This window comes from Hyla sarda, chromosome 6, assembly GCF_029499605.1.
Source record: "Hyla sarda isolate aHylSar1 chromosome 6, aHylSar1.hap1, whole genome shotgun sequence".
Taxonomy (NCBI): domain Eukaryota; kingdom Metazoa; phylum Chordata; class Amphibia; order Anura; family Hylidae; genus Hyla; species Hyla sarda.
Window position 1 is genome coordinate 129,200,882 of NC_079194.1, and position 25,661 is coordinate 129,226,542.

The 25,661-nt window shown below is 44.3% G+C and overlaps 1 protein-coding gene and 1 long non-coding RNA gene across 3 annotated transcripts in view; one reads left to right on the forward strand and one right to left on the reverse strand.

Moving 5' to 3' along the window:
• The window catches only part of LOC130276101 (uncharacterized), a 173,866-nt gene that overhangs the window by 119,936 nt on the left and 28,269 nt on the right, over positions 1-25,661 (forward strand). Inside the window, exons 1-2 of one of the 2 annotated variants that reach the window (XR_008845021.1) lie at positions 2,145-2,247; positions 15,112-15,226. This is a non-coding gene — a long non-coding RNA (uncharacterized LOC130276101). Of the gene's footprint in view, positions 1-2,144; positions 2,248-15,111; positions 15,227-25,661 lie in introns of those variants that run through there. The other variant, XR_008845019.1, reaches the window with a different exon arrangement.
• Positions 11,008-15,197, reverse strand: LOC130276100 (protein spinster homolog 1-like). Its single transcript, XM_056525002.1, has 2 exons — positions 15,022-15,197; positions 11,008-12,572 (listed from the first exon to the last, which is right to left on the reverse strand). Exon 2 carries the CDS (start codon positions 12,545-12,547, stop codon positions 11,033-11,035), a length of 1,515 nt encoding a protein of 504 aa, XP_056380977.1. The 5' UTR covers positions 12,548-12,572; positions 15,022-15,197; the 3' UTR covers positions 11,008-11,032.

The following is a 25,661-nucleotide window of genomic DNA, read 5'->3' on the forward strand; positions in this document are numbered from 1 at the left end:
CCAGTGCACTTAGGGGCCATGAAAAGGCTGGGGGTACATGGGCACTGGCTCAGGTCAGAGGCATCTAGAGCACACTGTCCCACTACAAGGCCAGGAGCCAGTGTGTCCACATGACTCAAGAGCATAGCAGAAGAGTTGTGCCTGGGTAGAGAATTCCAAATAATAGGGTGAAGACAGTGGCGTAACTATAGAGGTCGCAGCGGTCGCCATGGCGACTGGGCCTCATAGCCACTACACTGCACAATGTGCTGCTGCAGCAGGTCGGGCCTGTCGCTGCCAGCACATTTTTTAAAATATATTTTTTATTGTAATACTTTTCATGAAGGATGCAGGCCCTTTAAAAAAAGGGCCGGACAGGCCAGGGGCTGGTGGGAGTAGACGTGCGCCTCACAGGCACGCATGTATGTCTGCTCCAATCACCTGACCTGCCCATGCCTCTGTCCCTCAGTCCCTGTACGATCGCCGGCAGAAGCAGATCCCCTGTGCAGCAGCAATGGCAGGAAGGAGGATGAGTGTAATGATGTGTGTGTGTGTGTGGGGGGGGGGGGGGGGTGTATATGTATGCAGCGCGTGTGTGGGGGAAAGGGGGGCTGAGGAGACCTGGGAGACCAAGGATGAGGTGCAGGGGGGGGCTGAGGAGACCAGGGATGAGGTGCAGCGGGGGGCTGAGGAGACCAAGGATGGGGTGCAGGGGGGGAGCTTAAAAGACCAAGGATGGGGTGCAGGGGGGAAGCTGAGGAGACCAAGGATGGGGTGCAGGGGGGAAGCTGAGGAGACCAAGGACTGTGTGCAGGAGGGGAGCTGAGGAGACCAAGGATGGGGTGCAGGGGGGAAGCTGAGGAGACCAAGGATGGGGTGCAGGGGGGAAGCTGAGGAGACCAAGGACTGTGTGCAGGAGGGGAGCTGAGGAGACCAAGGATGGGGTGCAGGGGGGGGGGAGCTGAGGAGACCAAGAATGGGGTGCAGGGGGGGAGTTGAGGAGACCAAGGATGGGGTGCAGGGGGGGAGCTGAGGAGACCAAGGATGGGGTGAAGGGGGGAAGAGCTGAGAAGACCAAGGATGGGGTGCAGGGGGGGAGCTGAGTTCTTACAGCACTATGCAATAAAGAAGATCCTGTTCACACAGTATACCGTGGTATACAACGTAACTATGAACTGCCTTTACTGGGATTGAACAGCTGTAACAGTCCTGTGTTGGGATATTGATAGTTTCGCATGGCTGGAAACGGTGTCACTGTGGGCCGTGTGTATTAAGAGACTTGGAGCTGTGGCAGCTATTCACACCTCTCATGGTTTAGATATGTTTATAGATGAATGGCATTGGATTTTAACCTCTTCAGGATGCAGGGCATATGCATACGCCCTGAAACCTGAGTCCTTAAGGTACGCCCGTGGGAATTCTGGTCCCCACCGCTAGCAGGCATCCCGGCACATGACTGAGGGGGGTCCTAAGACCCCCCCCCCCCCTGAAGAGATAGAAGTGAGGTCATTGGTCATTCAAAAGCGACCAACCAATAGCAGATTGGGGGCGGGGGGGGGGGGGGGGGGGGCGGGGTGTCCGGTATGCTGGGATTTGTAGTTTTGCAACATCTGGAGGGCCAAAACATTTGTAACGCAATTTCTCCTGAGTACAGAAATACCAAATATGAGGGTCAGGAGCGGACATATCGCCTGTGCAGCCGGTTCAGCTGCACAGGGGCCCAGCGTGAGAGGGGGCCCGCTGCCCTCTCCAGGTCCGGCCCCAGAGGCGAGCATTAGGCCACATACCACCGCATACTCCCCGACCACAGCAAGTTTGACAGCACCCGGATGGACGCTGCGTTCAACCACCCCTGCAGCCAGTGGCGTCTCTGGGGGGGGGTTAGGGGGGCCAGAGGGGGCCACGGCCCCCCTACATCATGATTGCCCCCCCCCCCCCTTGTGCCCCCCCCTAGCAGCAGTAGGTCACTAGCAGCTCTCATGGCCACCAGTAAGGGGCCCGAGCCCCCGCTGCACCCCCGCCCCCTGGAGCCATCTACTCCGGCATCCTTTTTTTAAATAAACCTTCAGCCAGCAGCCCTGTCACCACGCAGGGGCCGCGCTATGCAGACTGGGAAGAGCAGACAGGAAGCTCCTCCCCCTCTCTCACTCCCCTGTATGCTGCTGCTGGACCTTGTGGAGCAGGCCCGCTGTGTGTATACAGGCCTGGACACCACCAGTATGGAAGACTTACCTGCCCAGTGCCCACTGCTGATGCTGCCCTTTTAAAGTAAGTAACTTGCTTGGGGGAGAGGGGGAAAGTTGTAGGAGACAGTGGGACGTAGTTCAGTGTTTCCCAACCAGGGGGCCTCCAGCTGTTGCAAAACTACAACTCCCAGCATTCCTTTGGCTTTATGAGCATACTGGGAGTTGTAGTTTTGCAACAGCTGGAGGCCCCCAGGTTGGGAAACACTGATCTATCTATCTATCTATCTATCTATTATATATCTATCTCCTATCTATCTATCTATCTATCACATATCTATCCATCCATCCATCTATCTATATCCATCTATTTATGCAGCTATCTATCTATCTATCTTTCTCATATCTATCTATCTATCTATCTATCCTCATATCTATCTCATATCTATCTATCTATCTCATATCTATCTATCTCATATCTATCTATCTCATATCTATCTATCTCATATCTATCCATCCATCCATCTATCTATATCCATCTATTTATGCATCTATCTATCTTTCTCATATCTATCTATCCTCATATCTATCTCATATCTATCTATCTATCTCATATCTATCTATATATCTCATATCTAGTAGAGGAGGGAAGCAGCACTCCTGCGATAAAGGTGAACGGGTGCCTGACTGTTGTTGATCTGGGTCAGAGATCCAAGATAATGTAGAAAAGTAGAAGCAGTGGCACTCCAAGCTGGTGAAATAAAGTGATGTCTTTATTTACTCCAAAGTGAGCTACGTTTCGGCAGCCTCCCGCTGCCTTTGTCAAGCAACAAAATGGTGGAGAAGGAGGGTACTTATAGGTCACGCAGGACCGCCCTCATAATTAGAGTTGACATGTAAACAAATCCATGTGGTATGCAATAACAGCGATCAAAATCAAATTATAGTGCATTATACATGTGTACGTGGTGTGCATAGAAAAGGCGCACAGATAGTACAAAGAACAAATGATGTGACAATGGAATACTGTGGCAGTTCTACAATCTAGATGCACAAGTGTGCGGGGGGCCGCAGTTACTCACCCAGTGAGGCAGCATGACGTGGAGGCATAGACCAAGGCATTTCCGGCATGTACGGGAGCTTCATGCGACGTGCGGAAGTGACGAGTATCAACAAACACCATGTGGGCTGTTCTGTGCACTGGATCCTGGAGACCGGGGCGTCCTGTGCGGCGCATGCGCACACTTGGAAGGATCGAGGACAGCGCCATCTTGGAAGTGGTAAGTGTGGGCTCCGGTGTTTCTCAGCAATCTCCTGGTGGGTGGCGGGAACCGCAGATCTCTAGTTGTCCTGTGGGGCAACTCCGGTGGCCACCATAGGCAGTCAACACAGAGTGCCTGTGTGCTACCCGTCACTGGAGAAGGGACAGCACCTGGTTGGAGTCACAAATGGGGGGGCTGTCCAAGGAGGGGGTGGTCTCAGGTCCAAGTGCTAGTGGTGTGTTGTGTGTAGACAAGGTGCCTGGTCTGCCTGGAGGGTTGACATGGGTGAGTGAGGGGCCTCGAGTCCACTTCTGCAAAGAGAAAGAAAGAAAAGTTAAGGTGAATAAAAAAGGTTTATATACAATAAAAAATGGCATACAATAATCTAATAACCAAACCTATACTGAGAGGGAGGACAAAAGGAGATGAACAGAGCTAATTATGCATTGCAAATATCGTGAGTAACGGTGAATTCGACGTATCTATCTATCTATCTATCTATCTATCTATCTATCTATCTATCTATCTATCTATCTCATATCTATCTATCTATCTATCTCATATCTATCTATCTCATATCTATCTATCTATCTCATATCTATCTATCTATATATCTATCTATCTATCTATCTCATATCTATCTATCTATCTAACTCAGATAGATGAGAGATAGATAGATAAATAGATATGAGAGATAGATAGGTAGATGGATGATATATAGATAGATACATATATATATATATATATATATATATATATATATATATAATATGAGATAGATAGAAAGATAGATAAAAAGATGATAGATAGATAGAGAGATGATATATAGAAAGATACATAAATAGATGGATAGATAGATGATAGACAGATCGATAGATAGATGATAGATACATAGATATGATATGGATAGATATATGATAGATAGATATGAGATAGATAGATTAGATAGATAGATAGATAGGAGATAGATGGATATGATATAGATAGATGGATATGATATAGATAAATTTATATGATATAGATAGATAGATCAGTGTATCCCAACCAGGGGGCCTCCAGCTGTTGCAAAACTACAACTCCCAGCATTAATTTGGCTTTATGAGCATACTGGGAATTGTAGTTTTGCAACAGCCGGAGGCCCCCTGGTTGGGAAACACTGATCTATATCAATCATCTATCTATTATCTATCTATCTATCCAAAAAAAAAAAAATCAAGAGACGAGCAGCACACAGAAAAATTAGTGCAAAAAAGGTGGAGATTTATTGCATTATCCCAGTGTACAAAAGAAGCGACGTTTCAGCGACCTCTCGTCGCCGTTCTCAAGGAGCTTGTACACTGGGATAATGCAATAAATCTCCACCTTTTTTGCACTAATTTTTCTGTGTGCTGCTCGTCTCTTGCTTTTTTCTAGTACAAGTGAACCTCTCACCAAGGTTCATACCCAGCGTGCACCATTGCATCGGTTTTCTTAATTTTGTTGTGCTGCTCTTCTAGAGTTTTTTTTTATCTATCTATCCATCTATCTCCTATCTATCTATCTATCTCATATCTATCTCATATCTATCTATCTATCTCATATCTATCTATCTATCTCATATCTATCTATCTATCCATCTATCTATATCCATCCATTTATGTATCTATCTATCTTTCTATTTATCTATCTCATATCTATCTCAACAGAAGAATGCAGCAGCACACTGCCAGCACAAAGATATAGATGAAACATGAATATGCAGATAAAACATGGAGAGCTATACAGCTATGGTGTAATAGATGCAAATGTGAAACTATGAAATAGTGAGGCACTTAGCTCGCAAATTTGTCTCCGCCGGCGGTCAAATAGCTTGGACCGTCCCACCGCGATAAGGTGGCCTCATGGGACGGACCCTACACTGTGAATATGCCTCTGTGTGAACAGTTCAGTAAGCATGGCAGGGTCTGGAACATCCAAGACACCTTATATACACACCTATTTCATAGTTTCACATTTGCATCTATTACACCATAGCTGTATAGCTCTTCATGTTTTAACTGCATATTCATGTTGCACCTATATCCTTGTGCTGGCAGTGTGCTGCTGCATTCTTCTGTTGCTGTATATCTAGCCTAGTAGCGTGCACCTGTAGGCCAGGTCCATATAATAGTTTGGTATCAACTAAAGTGCTGGCTGACTTATTCTTTGTCATATCTATCTCAGATAGATGACAGATAGATGAAAGATAGATAGATATGAGAGATAGATAGATAGATGATATATAGATATATAGATAGATATGAGATAGATAGAAAGATGATAGATAGATATGATATAGATAGATAGATAGGAGATAGATGGATAGATAGATGATTGATAGATAGAGCAGTGTTTCCCAACCAGGGGGCCTCCAGCTGTTGCAAAACTACAACTCCCAGTATGCTCATAAAGCCAAAGACATGCTGGGAGTTGTCGTTTTGGAATAGCTAGAGGCCCCCTGGTTGGGATACACTGATCTATCTATCTATCTATCTCATATCTATCTATCTATCTCATATCTATTATCTATCTATATATCATCTATCTATCTATCTATATATCATCTATCTATCTATCATCTATCTATCTATCTACAAAACTAAAGATCGAGCGGCACTCCCAGATAAGGTGCAAAAACAAAGTGTTTTATTCCCCCATGTACGTGTAACGTTTCAATAGCATCCCGCCATCTTCATCATACGTACAGTTGTACATTCTGTAGTCTCTGTGACATCACTGTGCTTCATAATAAACTGTGACATCACTGTGCTTCATAATAAACTGTGACATCACTCTGCTTCATAATAAACTGTGACATCACTCTGCTTCATAATAAACTGTGACATCACTCTGCTTCATAATAAACTGTGACATCACTCTGCTTCATAATAAACTGTGACATCACTCTGCTTCATAATAAACTGTGACATCACTCTGCTTCATAATAAACTGTGACATCACTCTGCTTCATAATAAACTGTGACATCACTCTGCTTCATAATAAACTGTGACATCACTCTGCTTCATAATAAACTGTGACATCACTCTGCTTCATAATAAACTGTGACATCACTCTGCTTCATAATAAACTGTGACATCACTCTGCTTCATAATAAACTGTGACATCACTGTGCTTATAACAAACTGACATCACTGTGCTTCATAATAATCTGTGACATCACTGTGCTTCATAATAAACTGTGACATCACTGTGCTTCATAATAAACTGTGACATCACTGTGCTTCATAATAAACTGTGACATCACTGTGCTTCATAATAAAGTGTGACATCACTGTGCTTCATAATAAACTGTGACATCACTGTGCTTCATAATAAACTGCGACATCACTGTGCTTCATAATAAACTGCGACATCACTGTGCTTCATAATAAACTGCGACATCACTGTGCTTCATAATAAACTGCAACATCACTGTGCTTCATAATAAACTGCGACATCACTGTGCTTCATAATAAACTGTGACATCACTGTGCTTCATAATAAACTGTGACATCACTGTGCTTCATCCTGTAATTTGATGTCACTGTGTATAACAACCCTGTAGTGACATCACAGTTTATTATTCTTGAATGCTGACTTCACTGTGTATATTTTCCCAGTACAATGACATCACTGTATAGTTACCCTCTACTGGGACAACACTGCGTTTATTAACCCTGTAGTGGCAAAACTGTTTATTGTCCCTGTACATAGACATTACTGTTTATATTAACTCTGAACTGTGATGTCACTGTGCATATTTACCCTGTATTGTCACTCGCAGTGCAAGGTAAATATGTACAGTGACATTAGGGTATACAGGCTTAATATATACAGTGATGTCACAGTGCAGTGTAAGTATCAACAGTGATGTTGCAGTATAGAGATAACACACAGTGATGTTATAGTTCAGAGATAATATACACAGTGATTTCACAGTACAGGGATAATACACACAGTGATGTCACAGTACAGGGATAATACACACAGTGATGTCACAGTACAGGGATAATATACACAGTGATGTCACAGTACAGGGATAATACACAGTGATGTCACAGTACAGGGATAATACACAGTGATGTCACAGTACAGGGATAATACACACAGTGATGTCACAGTACAGAGATAATACACACAGTGATGTCACAGTACAGAGATAATACACACAGTGATGTCACAGTACAGGGATAATACACAGTGATATCACAGTACAGAGATAATACACACAGTGATGTCACAGTACAGGGAGGGATAATATACACAGTGATGTCATAGTACAGGGATAATACACAGTGAGGTCACAGTACAGGGATAATACACAGTGATGTCACAGTACAGGGATAATACACAGTGATGTGACAGTACAGAGATAATACACACAGTGATGTCACAGTACAGGAATAATACACAGTGATGTCACAGTACAGGAATAATACACGGTGATGTCACAGTACAGGAATAATACACAGTGATGTCACAGTACAGGAATGATACACAGTGATGTCACAGTATAGGGATAATATACAGAGTGATGTCACAGTACAGGGATAATACACAGTGATGTCACAGTACAGGGATAATACACACAGTGATGTCACAGTACAGAGATAATACACACAGTGATGTCACAGTACAGGGATAATACACACAGTGATATCACAGTACAGGGATAATATACACAGTGATGTCACAGTACAGGGATAATACACACAGTGATGTCACAGTACAGAGATAATACACACAGTGTGGTCACAGTACAGGGATAATACACACAGTGATGTCACAGTACAGGGATAATATACACAGTGATGTCACAGTACAGGGATAATACACACAGTGATGTCACAGTACAGGGATAGTACACACAGTGATGTCACAGTACAGGGATAATTACAGGGATAATACACACAGTGATGTCACAGTACAGGGATAATATACACAGTGATGTCACAGTACAGGGATAATATACACAGTGATGTCACAGTACAGGCATAATACACAGTGATGTCACAGTACAGGGATAATACACAGTGAGGTCACAGTACATGGATAATATACACAGTGATGTCGCAGTACAGGGATAATACACAGTGATGTCACAGTACAGGGATAATACACAGTGATGTCACAGTACAGGGATAATACACAGTGATGTCACAGTACAGGGATAATACACAGTGATGTCACAGTACAGGGATAATACACACAGTGATGTCACAATACAGAGATAATACACACAGTGATGTCACAGTACAGAGATAATACACACAGTGATGTCACAGTACAGGGATAATACACAGTTATGTCACAGTACAGAGATAATACACACAGTGATGTCACAGTACAGGGAGGGATAATATACTCAGTGACGTCACAGTACAGGGATAATACTCAGTGATGTCACAGTACAGGGATAATGCACAGTGACGTCACAGTACAGGTATAATACACAGTGATGTCACAGTACAGAGATAATACACACAGTGATGTCACAGTACAGGAATAATACACAGTGATGTCACAGTACAGGAATAATACACAGTGATGTCACAGTACAGGAATAATACACAGTGATGTACCAGTACAGGAATAATACACAGTGATGTCACAGTACAGGGATAATATACAGAGTGATGTCACAGTGCAGGGATAATATACAGAGTGATGTCACAGTACAGGGATAATACACAGTGATGTCACAGTACAGAGATAATACACAGTGATGTCACAGTACAGGGATAATACACAGTGATGGCACAGTACAGAGTTAATACACAGTGATGTCACATTACAGGGATAATACACAGAGTGATGGCACAGTACAGAGATGATACACAGTGATGTCACAGTACAGGGATAATACACAGTGATGTCACAGTATAACCATCTCACAGCCGGACCACCATGTAATTTCAGCAGAAAATAAAGCAGGGCCCCATGTTCAAGTTTTGCCTAAGGCCTCACAAAGTCTAGAGCCGCCTCTGGTCGGTCCTACCATGGGACTCGGTGGGACCATAAGTCCCAGGTGGCACTTTTCAGTGGCGGCATTTTGCTGCCCCCTTTTTTTTGTGTGCCTAGTAGGTTCATGGTAGGGTTGGCGCCGCCGCTGCTCACTGTTCTAAAGCAGCTGCGGGGTATAATAGCGCAGCGGGCACTTTAGACAGTGAGTCTGCTTCTGGCCGACCGGGGTCTGACTAGGGACGTCGCACAAGTGACGTACTTCTGCAGACCCGCTCAGGAGGACATCAGTGACGTCACTCGTCAGGCCGCTGCCGGAGAGCAGAAGCGCTGTGCAGGGCAGGTAAGTGTGTCTCTGTGTGCGTCTGTGTCTGTCTGTGTGTTTGGGGGGGCTATGGCTACCTAATGTGAGGAATCTATGCTACCTAATGTGGGGAAACTATGTTACCTAATGTGGGGAATCTGTGCTACCTAATGTGGGGAAACTATGCTACCTAATGTGGGGAAACTATGCTACCTAATGTGGGGAATCTGTGCTACCTAATGTGGGCAAACTATGCTACCTAATGTGGGGAAACTATGTTACCTAATGTGGGGAAACTATGTTACCTGATGTGGGGAATCTGTGCTACCTAATATGGGGAAACTATGCTACCTAATGTGGGGAAACTATGTTACCTAATGTGGGGAATCTGTGCTACCTAATGTGGGGAAACTATGCTTCCTAATGTGGGGAAACTATGCTACCTAATGTGGGGAAGCTATGCTACCTAATGTGGAGAAACTATGTTACCTAATGTGGGGAATCTGTGCTACCTAATGTGGGCAAACTATGCTACCTAATGTGGGGAAACTATGTTACCAAATGTGGGGAAACTATGTTACCTGATGTGGGGAATCTGTGCTACCTAATATGGGGAAACTATGCTACCTAATGTGGGGAAACTATGTTACCTAATGTGGGGAATCTGTGCTACCTAATGTGGGGAAAACTATGCTACCTAATGTGGGGAAACTATGTTACCTAATGTGGGGAATCTGTGCTACCTAATGTGGGGAAACTATGCCACCTAATGTGGGGAAACTATGTTACCTAATGTGGGGAATTTGTGCTACCTAATGTGGAGAAACTATGCCACCTAATGTGGGGAAACTATGTTACCTAATGTGGGGAATCTGTGCTACCTATTGTGGGGAAACTATGCTACATAATGTGGGGAAACTATGCTACCTAATGTGAGCAAACTATGCTACCTAATGTGGGGAAACTGCTACCTAATGTAGGGAATCTATGCTACCTAATGTTGGGAATCTATGCTACCTAATGTGGGGGGGCTTGAATGAGCTGCGGCATATGGGAGGCCTTAATAAATAATTAGAAACTTATACAGCAAGTGACATATGGGGGTCCACCTGAGTAAGTGACACATGGAGGGGGGGTGCTGAACAATTGATGTTTTGGGGGGGGGGGGGCACAGGCACATTCTTTGCACAAGGGCCCTCTGCTGTCTGTGTCCGCCCCTGGGTAGAGAATAAGGGGTAAAGTGGAACATAGAACAAATGCAGTTATTTTTTTTTTTTTTTTTTTTAATGAAGTAAACGAGATAAAGGTAAGCAATGACTTTTCCTCAGTCTGAAGCGTGGTCCTCATCGGCAGGAAGCAGTGAGGAGGAGGAGGATGACGGAGGTTCTGATTCCATCTCTGCTTCTTTTTTGTCCCTCTCTATATATAGGGCCGTGGCCATGAAGAAGGCCCCTCCGATGACTGCCATTATGGTGCAGGTCATGAGGGCATACTCCAGGCTGCGGTATTTCAGAAGAGGGGATTTGGCATATCCTCGTTCGTAGGTGTCAGATATCAGGCCGATGAGGTACGGGCTGCCGGCGTCACCTAGGAGGTGATAGATTGTCATCTGCACGGCCAGGGCTGAAGATCTCCTCCACGGAGTTACTACTTTTAGTATAATGTCAGATATGAGGGTGAAATTTACTGACAGAAGCGTCTCTCCGATGAAGATGAAGATGTTGGTGGCAACGAGGCTGATGTTGCCAAAAGTCAATGCCAACAGAAGAAAAGGGGCGGAGAGCATCATCGCGCATCCACACACAAGCGGGTCCGCCCGTGGGTTGGATTTGCGATATCTTTTACTTATCTCCGTCCCTGCTACAACTCCCAGAATGCCGGAAACGACTGTAACCACACCAAATATTAGGATGTCGTGATAGTCACACGGTACAGCACGGCAAGGGTCCTTCTCTTGTAGGAGTGTTCGTGCGTGGGTCAGGTATGACGGACCCCATACACCTATGGCTCCCACTATGAAGGATACAGCCGTCGATCCCATGGTGGTTAACATGAAGCTTCGATTTTTAAATAGTTTTTTCAGATCTGTCGCCCATTTGGCAAACTTCTGGGATTTGTTGTTCTTCTTCCCGTTTGTAGTCGTTCTTGGAAGCTCTTTTGTGACCAAAATCATCACAGCCACAGCTATGAGGCCCAGGCCAGGGGTGACTCGAAACGCCCAATGCCAATCACCCCTTGCTGCATCAGTCACTTTGGGCCCGATGATGTATCCTAGTCCGCAGCCTACAGGTATGACGGAGTAAAACACGTTCAGCATGCGGGTCCGCTGGTCACTTGTAAAAAGGTCTGCAATGATGGAGGGGGCGATGGTGCAGAAAGTAGCCTCTCCGGCTCCAACCAGTCCACTCATCAGCAGGAAGAGCAGGAAGTACCCGTCAGGGATGAATGACAGGGTAAGTGTCATGCTCAGCCAAACGATGACTCCTGCGCAAACAGTATATTTCTTATTACAGTGGTCGCCCAAATATCCGGCAATTGGTGCGACCAGCACGTAGCTTCCAATGAACAATGTATTCAATAAGCCGGACAGACTAGCATTGGTGTCATATGCTTTCTGTATATAAGGCAGCACCCCCGCCACGCTGGAGCGATTTGCATAGATGAGCAAATTAACAAAGGCGAGGATCACTACAGTGATGATGGAACGTGCGGTGGACATCACGCTTAGAGATGGCAGGTTCTGCCTCTCAGGGATATCGCCCTTTTCTACATCCATATCACTATGGTCCTCCATTGCTTCTTCCTCCTCCTTCAGCAATGGGTCTTGTGGAGAGGCCATGGTCACAGGTCAGAGCCTGAAAACACTAGAGAGAGAGAGAGATAAGTGAACACATTAGACAACATGTCATCATTCATGTCATTATACAATAGATCCTTCATACAGAGCAGAAATGTCCAGCACAGAACCACAAGATAACACTAAGACCATCGCAGCCTCAGAAGAAGACGCTTCTCTATAAGTGTTTTATATGGAGACGTCTTGCCTGAGGTTACCAATGTCTGATAACCCTGAACCTGTCCGGTCCTAGTAATATCTGATAACCCTGCACCTGTCCGGTCCTAGTAATATCTGATAACCTTGCACCTGTCCGGTCCTAGTAATATCTGATAACCCTGAACCTGTCCGGTCCTAGTAATATCTGATAACCCTGAACCTGTCCAGTCCTAGTAATATCTGATAACCCTGAACCTGTCCGGTCCTAGTAATATCTGATAACCCTGAACCTGTCCGGTCCTAGTAATATCTGAAAACCCTGAACCTGTCCGGTCCTAGTAATATCTGATAACCCTGAACCTGTCCGGTCCTAGTAATATCTGATAACCCTGAACCTGTCCGGTTCTAGTAATATCTGATAACCCTGAACCTGTCCGGTCCTAGTAATATCTGATAACCCTGAACCTGTCCGGTCCTAGTAATATCTGATAACCCTGAACCTGTCCGGTCCTAGTAATATCTGATAACCCTGCACCTGTCCGGTCCTAGTAATATCTGATAACCCTAAACCTGTCCGGTCCTAGTAATATCTGAAAACCCTGAATCTGTCCGGTCCTAGTAATATCTGATAACCCTGAACCTGTCCGGTCCTAGTAATATCTGATAACCCTGAACCTGTCCGGTCCTAGTAATATCTGATAACCCTGAACCTGTCCGGTCCTAGTAATATCTGATAACCCTGAACCTGTCCGGTCCTAGTAATATCTGATAACCCTGAACCTGTCTGGTCCTAGTAATATCTGATAACCCTGAACCTGTCTGGTCCTAGTAATATCTGATAACCCTAAACCTGTCCGGTCCTAGTAATATCTGAAAACCCTGAACCTGTCCAGTCCTAGTAATATCTGATAACCCTGAACCTGTCCGGTCCTAGTAATATCTGATAACCCTGAACCTGTCCGGTCCTAGTAATATCTGATAACCCTGAACCTGTCCGGTCCTAATAATATCTGACAACCCTGATTCTGTCCGGTCCTAGTAATATCTGATAATCCTGAACCTGTCCGGTCCTAGTAATATCTGATAACCCTGAACCTGTCCGGTCCTAGTAATATCTGATAACCCTGAACCTGTCCGGTCCTAGTAATATCTGATAACCCTGAACCTGTCCGGTCCTAGTAATTAGTGTTGAGCGGCATAGGCCATATTCGAATTTGTGAATATTCGCGAATATATGGACGAATATTCGTCATATATTCGCGAATATTCGCATATTCGTTATATTCTAGTTTTATTTTCGCAAATGCGAAAATTCGCGTATGCGAAAATTAACATATGTGAATACTAGCATATACAAAATTAGCATACGCGAAAATTCGTATATGCGAAAATTAGCATATGCTAATTTTCACATATGCGAATTTTCGCACGCCAGTCTCACACAGTAGTATTACAGCCTTCTTTACACTACACAAGCTGGAAGCAGAGAGGGGTGATCACTGTGATGTGTACTGTGAAGAAAAAAAACAAAAAAAACGAATATTCATAATTACGAATATATATCGCTATATTCGCGAAATTCGCGAATTGGCGAATATGCGATATTCGCGAATAATATTCGAATTGCGAATATTCGCGAGCAACACTACTAGTAATATATGATAAACCTGAACCTCTCCGGTCCTAGTAATATCTGATAACCCTGAACCTGTCCTAGTAATGGCGGATTATAAGGGCTTGGCTGTATGGTCACTGGGCCATGTGAACTTCATACTGTAGATACAATTGGGCTATCCTGCTAAATACATATACTAATAATGAACCTACCCCACCTCATTGGGATCTATCCATCCCCTATATGACTTTCTGTCACTAGTTGATTTGAAAATTTTCCCTTTCGGAGTACCCGGAGTATTTCTATTGTTAGTATACACAGAATTCTATTATATAATATTATATTTCTGCCCTAATCTTTCTGTCATTCTTTTACTACACCACCAAATCTTTCTCATAGACTTATATCTTTTAGAACTTCATGAATTAGGACTTTTTTTCTTGGGGGCTTTTTTGGGCATAATTGCATTTTAGCAGTTTTGCAAGAAAAAGCTCTGGTCATGATACTATCTGTGCGTTTTATTATGTTTAATGCCTAAGCCAAGTATTGTCACAATGCTATGAGGAATATAACTTTTGTTATTTCTTTTGGAAATTAATTCCTTGTTTTTTATGCTAAAAAAAAAAAGCAAAAAAAAAAAAAAAAAAACCCCTGACAAACAAATTGCCCTGTGTATGTATGAATAGAAGAGGCTGAGACTTACCTTGTGGTTCTCTCTTCAGACAAGGAACGGTCAAAATCTTGAATTCTCTATCGCAAATAGAAACTCTCTAACAAACACTTTGCACCACAGGTTGTGAATGCAAAACACACTGAAGAGACTGCAGTCGGCGCGCACCTCCTTGTACAGCTTACGATGACATCATCACAAGCATGTGTGACATCACAGGGTTCTAAACCCTCTTCAGGTATGTGTATATCTGTATAGTAAATGTGAGTAGCCATATTAGTCCAGTGATGCAGATTGTAATACCTTTTTTATTGGACTAACAGAATTTTGTAGAGACAAACACAAACTTTCTGGATTCCTCCCTGATAATTTATAAAGTCCTTTGATCATTAGTCCTTGTCTATTGGACTTGATAAAGGGAGGAATCCTGAAAGCTTGTCTCTACAAAATTCTGTTAGTCCAATAAAAAAGGTATTACAAGAGACTGCAACATATTTTTTGATTTGTGTGTATATATATATATATATATATATATATATATATATAGTTCCAAGCGTGATTAGGTGCCTCCAGCAAGGGTCCGTGTCCAGGATTCTGCATACGTAGTTCCAAGGAAAATGTTGTGGCACTCAAGGTATGGTGAAAAAATGAAAACTATTTATTCATCCCAAATGTGCAAAGAGCAACGTTTCAATGGTCTCACACCATCATTATCAAGTGGCTTGATAATGATGGTGTGAGACCATTGAAGCGTTGCTCTTTAGCAGATGGTGGGCGATAGATACAGGGGCTGCTGCGCTTGCAAGGCAGGTAATCCAGGTGGCGTCCTCGTGTAAAGAGCGCGCGCTCCCGAAATGTCGCGCTCTCAGAAATGTCCGTGTGATAGCCGGTAATTGCTCTGGACTGCAAATGATGATAGTGGTCTCATACGTCTCTTAGGGGGGGTCACCGGACGCGTTTCAGCACCCACTAGGTGCTTTCTTCAGCGGCTTATATATATAAGTCGACTTATATAAGTTATATCTTTTTTATATTTATATATATATACATGTTTTTGTTTTAATCACGTGCACATGTGATGTGGACCTGTCCCTCCCCTTCCTGTGGGAATGGGGAAAATGCCCTGGAGTATATAAGGGTGCCTCATTTGAGGATCTACAGGCTATGAGTAAGGATCGATAGATCAGAAACGCGTCAGCCATGCTTGGGACCCCCCTCTGTTTGTGCAATATTTCATATTTTTGATATGTTCGCGGTTTGTCTGCCACCGTGAAGGCTTTTAAGGAAGAACCCTGAATAAAGACGGACGTTTTACTTCTACTTGCTGGCTTTTTTAGTATTTTATTTTAGTTTTATCCACTGTGCCAGGGATGAAAATTATTCCAAAAGAAACTAACTCAACTGTCTATGCTCCCCTGTTGCTCCAATATTGGTGTCCCGTTCTCTGTTCGCCGCCTTCTGCTTTTCCTGCAGGTCAGTGAACCACCGTGCGCTCAGTGTCATCATTGTTTCAGCACCAGTTTTACAAATCAGTGTGCCTCCAGTGTTACACCAGTGTTTACAAATAAGTGTGCCTCCAGCTGTTGCAAAACTATAACTTCCAGCATGCCTTGACAGCTAGAGACTGTCAGGGAATGCTGGGAGTTGTAGTTTTGGACCACCTGGAGAGACACTGTTTTGAAAATACTGCCTTAGTCAGTATTTTCCAACCTGGGGACTTCCAGCTGTTGCAAAACTACAACTCCCAGCATTCCCCTGACAGTCTTTAGCTGTCCAGGCATGCTGGGAGTTATAGTTCTGCAACAGCTGGAGACACTCAGGTTTGGTAGGTAGGTCCTTAGTCCATTGTTTTCCAACCTGGGTGCCTCCAGCTGTTGAAAAACTCTAACTCCCAGCTTAAGACTGTCCGGGCATGCTGGGAGTTGTGTTTTTGCAACAGCTGGAGGCCCCCAGGTTGGGAAACACTAACTACGGCAGTGTTTTCGAAACATTGTCTCTCCATCTGTTGCAAAACTACAACTCCCAGCATGCTCAGACAGTCTTAAGCTGGAAGTTAGAGTTTTGCAGCAGAAGGTGGCATTTTGGTGGGTAGTTGGGCCCTCAGTCCAGTGTTTCCCAACCTGAGTGCCTCCAGCTGTTGCAAAACTACAACTCCCAGCATGCCCAAACAGCCAAAGCCTGTTTGGAAAACACTGGACTAAGGGCCTACCTACCAAATGTAACGTGGCCACCCACCTACCAACCAAACATATTACCTACCTAGCAAATGCTTTTCCTGCCTACCTAACAAACGTATACCGCATATACTCGAGTATAAGCTGAGTTTTTCAGCACGATTTTTCATGCTGAAAACACCCCTCTCGCCTTATACTCGAGTGAACTCTCCGCCCTCAGTGGTCTTCAACCTGCGGACCTCCAGAGGTTTCAAAACTGCAACTCCCAGCAAGCCTGGGCAGCCATCGGCTGTCCGGGCTTGCTGGGAGTTGCAGCTTTGAAACCTCTGGAGGTCCGCAGGTTGAAGACCACTGCGGCCTTCGACATCATCCAGCCCCTCTCACCCCCTTTAGTTCTGTACTCATCTCCGTTCGGCGCTGGTCCGGTGCTGCAGGACTGTCCAGTGGGGAGGTCGTCCGGTGGGATAGTGGTTCCGGGCTGCCATCTTCATCGGGGGGGCCTCTTCTCCGCGCTTCGGGCCCGGAATAGTCACGTTGCCTTGACGACGACGCAGAGGTACAGTGGTTCTGTGGTACACCCCTCATGGAATGTAACAAGGGGTATAGTGAGTCTTAACACCCCACAGGTGTTTGACGAATTTTCATTAAAGTTGAATGGGAAAATGAAAAAAAAAAATGTTTTAACTAAAATGCTTGTGTTACCCTAAATTTTTCATTTTCACAAGGGAAAATAGGAAAAAAAAAGCCCCCCAAAATTTGTAACCCCATTACTTCTGACTGAGAACATACCCCATATCTGGACGTACTACAATGCTCAGAAGAGAAGGAGCGCCATTGGGCTTTTGGAGAGAAAATTTGTGTGGAATTGAAGGCCACGTCTGTTTACAAAGCCCCCATAGTGCCAGAACAATCCCCCCCCCCACATATGACCCCATTTTGGAAACTATATCCTCACGTAATGTAATAAGGGGTACAGTGAGCATTTATGCCCCACTGATGTCTGACAGATTTTTGAAACAGTGGTCCGTGAAAATGAAAAATGCTCACTGCACCCCTTAATAAATTCTTTGAGGGGTGTAGTTTCCAAAATGGGGTGATATGTGGGGGGAATCCATTGTTCTGGTATCACGGGGGGGCTTTGTAAACGCACATGGTCCCTGCCTTCTATTTCAACTGAATTCTCACTCCAAAAGCTCAATGGCGGTCCTCCTCTTCTGAGCATTGTAGTGCGCCAGCAGAGCACTTAATGTCCACACATGGGGTATTTCCATACCCAGAAGAAGTGGGGTAAAAAATTTTGGGGGCATTTTCTCTTATTACCCCTTGTAAAAATGTAAAATTTGGGGAACAACTTGCATTTTAGTGAACATTTTTTTTCTTCATTTACACATCCGACTTTAACGAAAAATCGTCAAACACCTGTGGGGTGTACCCCTTGTTGCTTTCCTTGAGGGATGTAGTTTCAAAAATAGTATGCCATGTAGGGTTTTTTCCTGTTTTGGCTCCATAGGGACTTCTTAAATGTGACATGCCCCGAAAAACCGTTTCAGCAAAATTTGCTTTCCAAAAGCCAAATGTGACCCCTTCTCTTCTGAGCATTGTAGTGCGCCTGCAGTGCACTTGACGTCCACACATGGGGTATTTCCATACTCAGAAGAGAAGAAAAGTAAAAACATGTCAACTTGATGATGCAAACATGAAATAGACATATTGTATATGTGAATCAATATATAGTTTATTGGGGATGTCCATATTCCTTAAATTGTCATAACATTTTGGAATTTTTCACCAAGAAATGATATAAGTATCGAAGAAAATTTACCACTAACATAAAGTAGAATATGTCACGAAAAAACTGTCTCAGAATCAGAAGGAAAAGTAAAAGCATCCCAGAGTTATTAATGCTTAAAGTGACAGTGGTCAGATTTGCAAAAAAGGGCTGCGTCCTGAACCCCTTAACGACGAAGGACGTATATTTATGTCCTCCGCAGGCTCCCGCGATATGCCGCTGGGTCACGCAGTGACCCCACATCATATCGGGTCGGTCCCGGCGGCAATCAACGCCCGAGACCTGTGGCTAATACAGGACATCACCGATCGCGGTGATGCCCTGTATTAACCCTTCAGATGCGGCGATCAAAGCTGACCGCCGTGTCTGAAGCGGAAGTGAAAGTATCCCGGCTGCTCAGTCGGGCTGTTCGGGACAGCCACAGGTGAAATCGCGGCGTCCCGAACAGCTGACAGGACACCGGGAGGGCCCTTACCTGCCTCCTCGGTGTCCGATCGGCGAATGACTGCTCCGTGCCTGAGATCCAGGCAGGAGCAGTCAAGCGCCGATAACACTGATCACAGGCGTGTTAATACACGCCAGTGATCTGTGTAAAAGATCAGTGTGTGCAGTGTTATAGGTCCTTATGGGGGCTATAACATTGCAAAAAAAAGTTTTAAAAAAGTGTTAATAAAGATCATTTAACCCCTTCCCTAATAAAAGTTTGAATCACCCCCCTTTTCCCTTAAAAAAATAAAACAGTGTAAATAAAAATAAACATATGTGGTATCACCGTGTGCATAATTGTCCGAACTCTAAAAATATATCAAAAATTAAACCGCACGGTCAATGGCGTACACGTAAAAAAATTCCAAAATCCCAAAAAGCGTATTTTTGGTCACTTTTTATACCATTAAAAAATGAATAAAAAGTGATCAAAAAGTCCAATCAAAACAAAAATGGTACCGATAAAAACTTCAGATCAAAGCGCAAAAAATGGGGCCAGAAGAGGACATTTTTAAACGTATACATTTTCCTGCATGTAGATATGATTTTTTCCAGAAGTACGACAAAATGAAACCTATATAAGTAGGGTACCATTTTAACCGTATGGGCCTACAGAATAATTATAAGGTGTCATTTTTACCTAAATATGCACTGCCTATAAACGGTAGCCCCCAAAAGTTACAAAATGGCATTTTTTCTTTGATTTTGTCGCACAATGATTTTTTCTTTCTGTTTCGCGGTGGATTTTTGGGTAAAATTACTAATGTCACTGCAAAGTAGAATTGGTGGCGCAAAAATAAGCCATAATATGGATTTTTAGGTGGAGAATTGAAAGGGTTATGATTTTTAAAAGGTAAGGAGGAAAAACAAAAATGCAAAAACTGAAAAACCCTGCGTCCTTAAGGAGTTAAAGGGGTACTCCGGTGGAAAACTTTTTTTTTTAATCAACTGGTGCCAGAAAGGTATACAGATTTGTAAATTACTTCTATTAAAAAATATTAATCCTTCCAGTACTTATTAGCTGCTGAATGCTACAGAGGAAATTATTTTCTTTTTGGAACACAGTGCTCTCTGCTGACATCATGACCACAGTGCTCTCTGCTGACATCTCTGTCCATTTTAGGAACTTCCAGAGCAGCATATGTTTTCTATGGGGATTTTTTCCTACTCTGGACAGTTCTTAAAATCAACAGAGATGTCAGCAGAGAGCACTGTGGTCATGATGTCAGCAGAGAGCTCTGAGTTCAAAAAATAAAATTATTTCTTCTGAAGTATTCCGCAGCTAATAAGTACTGGAAGGATTTAGATTTTTTAATAGAAGTAATTTACAAATCTGTTTAACTTTCTGGCACCAGTTGTTTAAAAAATAAAAAGTTTTCCACTGGAGTAACCCTTTTAAGGTGACAATTAAATGCTTCCTTAAGGGGTTAAAGCAGAACTCCACCTAAATATATTTAAAGCACATCAACCACCGAAGCTTTATTGTATTGTCAGACATTGAAGACATGAGAGAGTGGAAATTTTAAAGGTGTATTGATACTTTATTAGGGTCCTCTATCCTTGGGTCTCATCTCACACAAGCCCACTATCAGATTTCATAATGTTTCTATAAAGCATGAAAAGTAGATGTGATAAAAAGTATGTAATTTTTCAATATCACATAATAACCAAGGTTATTAAGTACATGCTACGTGCTCACCAGTTGTCAAAGGATATCATGTCTATAGACAGACAACAATCATGTAGTATATATGTAGCAAGAGAATAGTCATGTCGAGACTTCAGAGAAGAACCATATTTATAGAGCTAGTAGTATACAATCAGATAACAATATAGCCATGACATTATGTATACACCCTCCAGTTAAATATATATATAAACTAGCTTTGCCCGCGGTTTCGCTCACCATAGATTTACTTTTTATGATCCTAGTAAAGAGGCCGCTCTGGGTAAAATCTATGGGCATCCAAACAACCCCGAATATTACATCTGCTATTTCATGGAATTGAAGATTTACATCCTTTGAGGACTTTTACCGAGCCTGCGCGCAGGGGAACCCGCCTTCTCGCGCTGCTTATATACTGCCAACAGTCCTCATATACCGTCCTCCTATCTCGACCTCCTATCCCGTCCTCATATCCAGTCCTCCTATCTCGACCTCCTATCTTTACCTCCTATCCCGACCTCTTATCCCGACCTCCTATACCGACCTCCTATCCCAACCTTCTATCCCGACCTCCTATCCTGACCTCCTATCCCATCCTCCTATCCCGTCATCCTCCTATCTCAACCTCCTATCTCGACCTCCTAACCCGACCTCCTATCCCGACCTCCTATCCTGACCTCCTATCCCATCCTCCTATCCCTTCCTCCCATCTCGACCTCCTATCCCATCCTCCTATCCCTTCCTCCTATCTCGAGCTCCTATCTTGACCTCCTATCTTTACCTCCTATCCCGACCTCCTATCCTGACCTCCTATCTCGACCTCCTATCCCGACCTCCTATCCCGACCACCTATCCTGACCTCCTATCCCGTCCTCCTATCCCGTCCTCCTATCCCAACCTCCTATCCTGACCTCCTATCCCATTCTCCTATCCCGTCATCCTCCTATCTCAACCTCCTATCTCGACCTCCTAACCCGACCTCCTATCCCGACCTCCTATCCTGACCTCCTATCCCATCCTCCTATCCCTTCCTCCCATCTCGACCTCCTATCCCATCCTCCTATCCCTTCCTCCTATCTCGAGCTCCTATCTTGACCTCCTATCTCGACCTCCAATCCCGACCTCCTATCCTGTCCTCCTATCTCGACCTAATATTCCATCCTCCTAACTCGACCTCCTATCATGACCTCCTATCCCGATCATCCCGTCCTCCTATCTCGACCTCCTATTTCGACCTGCAATCTCGACCTCCCATCCCGTCCTCATATCCCGACCTGTAATATGCGTACCAGGTATTGAAATATCTCCAGCCGTACGGAAGTTATGTGGGAACAAAAACCCCGACCCTCACAAATGGGGGTAGTTAAGGGTTAAATTAACTATCCTATTTTTTAAGTGGACATATAAGTAACATGTGACCAAATATTATTGAAATATCTCCAGCCGTACGGAAGTTATGTGGGAACATACATTTCCCATCGATTTGCATGGGACTTTAAACAAAAACCCCGACCCTCACATATGGGGGTAGTTAAGGGTTAAATTAACTATCCTATTTTTTAAGTGGACATATAAGTAACATGTGACCAAATATTATTGAAATTTCTCCAGCCGTACGGAAGTTATGTGGGAACATACATTTCCCATTGATTTGCATGGGACTTTAAACAAAAACCCCGACCCTCACAAATGGGGGTAGTTAAAGGTTAAATTAACTATCCTATATTTTAAGTGGACATATAAGTAACATGTGACCAAATATTATCGAAATATCTCCAGCCTATTTGGAAGTTATGCAGTAACATATATTTCCCATAGACTTGTATAGGACTTTAAAAAAAAAAAAAAAAAAAAAAAAAAAAAAACCTTTTTCACCCCCTTAAGGGTGGAATTTCGAAAAATCCTTTCTTATTCCTTGTCTACGTCTTAAAACAACACCTATGCAAAAATTCAGGTTTCTAGGTCCAAGGGTTTAGGCTGGGCGTTGATGAGTCAGTCAGTCAGGTCTTCTCCTTTTATATATATATATATATATATATATATATATATATATATATATCCAGCCAACCCACTAGGAGGAGATATTTACTTTTAATAAACCATATTTGTACATTTATGGATAGTAGAAACAGGATCAATTAGGATAGACACGCCCACATTTATAAAGGACACACCTTCAATCATGATGGACACACCCATCATTTGAGCAAAAGTTGCTCCAGAGAAAGCCAGGATAGAGGGAGGAGCAGACGACGGTCTCCAGGTAGCCCTGCACAGCCCTCCAGCACAAGGAGGATGACAGCTGGAGGAAGCTAACAGATGCCGCCATTTTGATGGACATTTCAAGATGGATCCACCATGCTGGATGAAGTACTTAGCAAGAAATCCCAGCTGGTGACACAAGATTTATGGACATGCCTACATAACCCTCCTACTTTATTTACTTATGCTGAGGAGTACCTTTACATGAAGATTTCTTGTTTTATGTACTGTCTGCCATGATTTCAAGAAGATTACAATAAATGTATGTTTTTTTTGTACAAACAAAGAGCTCACTCTCTCCATTGTCAGACCGGGTTATAATTTTGCATTCCGGTTATATTTAGCAAGATGTCAGTAGGTCCCCAACCTGCGGCCATTGATAACAGAATATGTTGGGAGCAACAGCTTGTAGAATATTGCTACAAAGTAAAAAAATAAAAATATTGGAAGTAATGTCTTCTCACAGGTGGGGGAGGTGCATTGAACAACGTGTGTGGAGTCACTAGTGTCCCAAGACGTGACACCTGCCCTTTATTAGACAGCATATCATTCCACTGGCAGAAATCAATCAAAAAAGCTTGAACTGAATCATAGATCATTACTGTTTAATGCTAAGATCATCTTCCCCAACATAAATAGGATGAGTCAAAGTGGAGGAGAAGATGAGTCAAAGGAAGAGACTTTAAAGGTTAATTACCACTCGAGATATATCCCACTGAATAGGATTCAATAGTGATGACAGACCTTGAGCTCAGAACAGAATTAGGGCAGGTATAATCGGCAACAACTAATATTCATATGATGACCTCATGTCCTAAACCAGAATGCCCCTTCTCCCGTTGGTTGATGTTATTCTGTATCAATATAGTGTCATCCCATTCTGCAATGCTCCCTTGGATAAAAACTGAAAGGGAGGGGGCGTGGCTTGACGCGCTGAGGATGAGACGTGCGGCATGAGAGCTCCGGCAAGGCTGACAAATCTCGGGCTTAAATCCGGGCAGAAACAAAGGCAGGAACCGAAAGCCTAACCACTTACCGCCTGGAGAACACACCGGAGGAATAGCAGCCTTCTTCCGTGCCCCGCTGGGACACACCACCGAGACGCGGCCCGCTCTCCCTCACAAGCTGCCGCCATCTTCCACAGCAAAGGCCCCTTCACTTCTGGCACCTGCGCAAGCAGCCTCCCTACAAGCGGAGATGGCTGCGAACCCTCACACTGATGGAGCGCCGCACTGCTGTCCTAAAGCCACAGCTCCTGCGACTCTGTCATGCGGTGCGGAACAGCAGAGAGCAAATGCCGCTGACAGGTGCTCCGTACCTCAAAGTACCCTGGCGCCTGGGATGTCGGCACTGAGCGCAGCCTCCTCCCTGCCCTCACCACCACGGCAAGGGAGTAGAGGCCCCTCAGAAGAGGGGTATGTACAACGCTGCAACAGTGCCCCTGCACAGCCGCTACCACAGCAGCTTCCAGCCCAGGCTCCACATTCCGTGATCTCCCCGCCACCCGCCACTTCTCCGCACACTCTGCTGCTCGCTCCAGGCCAGGACAAAACCACATATGCCACCTCTGCATCCCCTGTATGTGACCCTGCAAACCCTGTTGTGGCTCAAATCCTGAGCACTTGGCAATCTCTGCCAACACCCCCCCCAGCTGAGAAGAGACCTAGAGACCCATGTGATGACCCACATCTCATTGCCCCAGGTCCCCCTGCCATGAACACTGATTCCGCTGATGGCTCCCATGATTCTGAAGCAGAAAGTGACACCCCAGATTACTGGGGAGCGAGTCCCCCCGTGAAAAAGACTCTCTTCAAGACACCTCTGAAAACTCCTCTGGTTGACCCTACCCTCTCGGGCCACTCTTCTTCAGATGACACGCTTACTGATCGGAGACGTCCGACTCGCTGATACCGCACCCCTGACAATCTCCGTGAACCCCCACACTCCACACTGGAAGCTGACCTGCCTTCACCTGAAGCAGCTACTAACATACTGAAACGCTTCCCAGAGCTACAGGCGTTACTGGCACCCCTACCCACTAAAGCAGACATGCAAACCTTGGCCTCTGACCTCAAAGTCGCCCGGAGAAGGGATCTCAAGCCAGTCAAGGAGGAGGTCTCCAACCTGACAACCCGAGTTTGAGATCTGGAAGAATTCAGAAAATCGGTGTCCTCACAGCTACATGTTCTACATGATCACGCCAAATCTACTTCTATCCTACAAGCTGCCCTAATTGACCATCTAGATGACATCGTTAACAGAAACCGATGCAATAATATCGGACTAAAGGGACTGC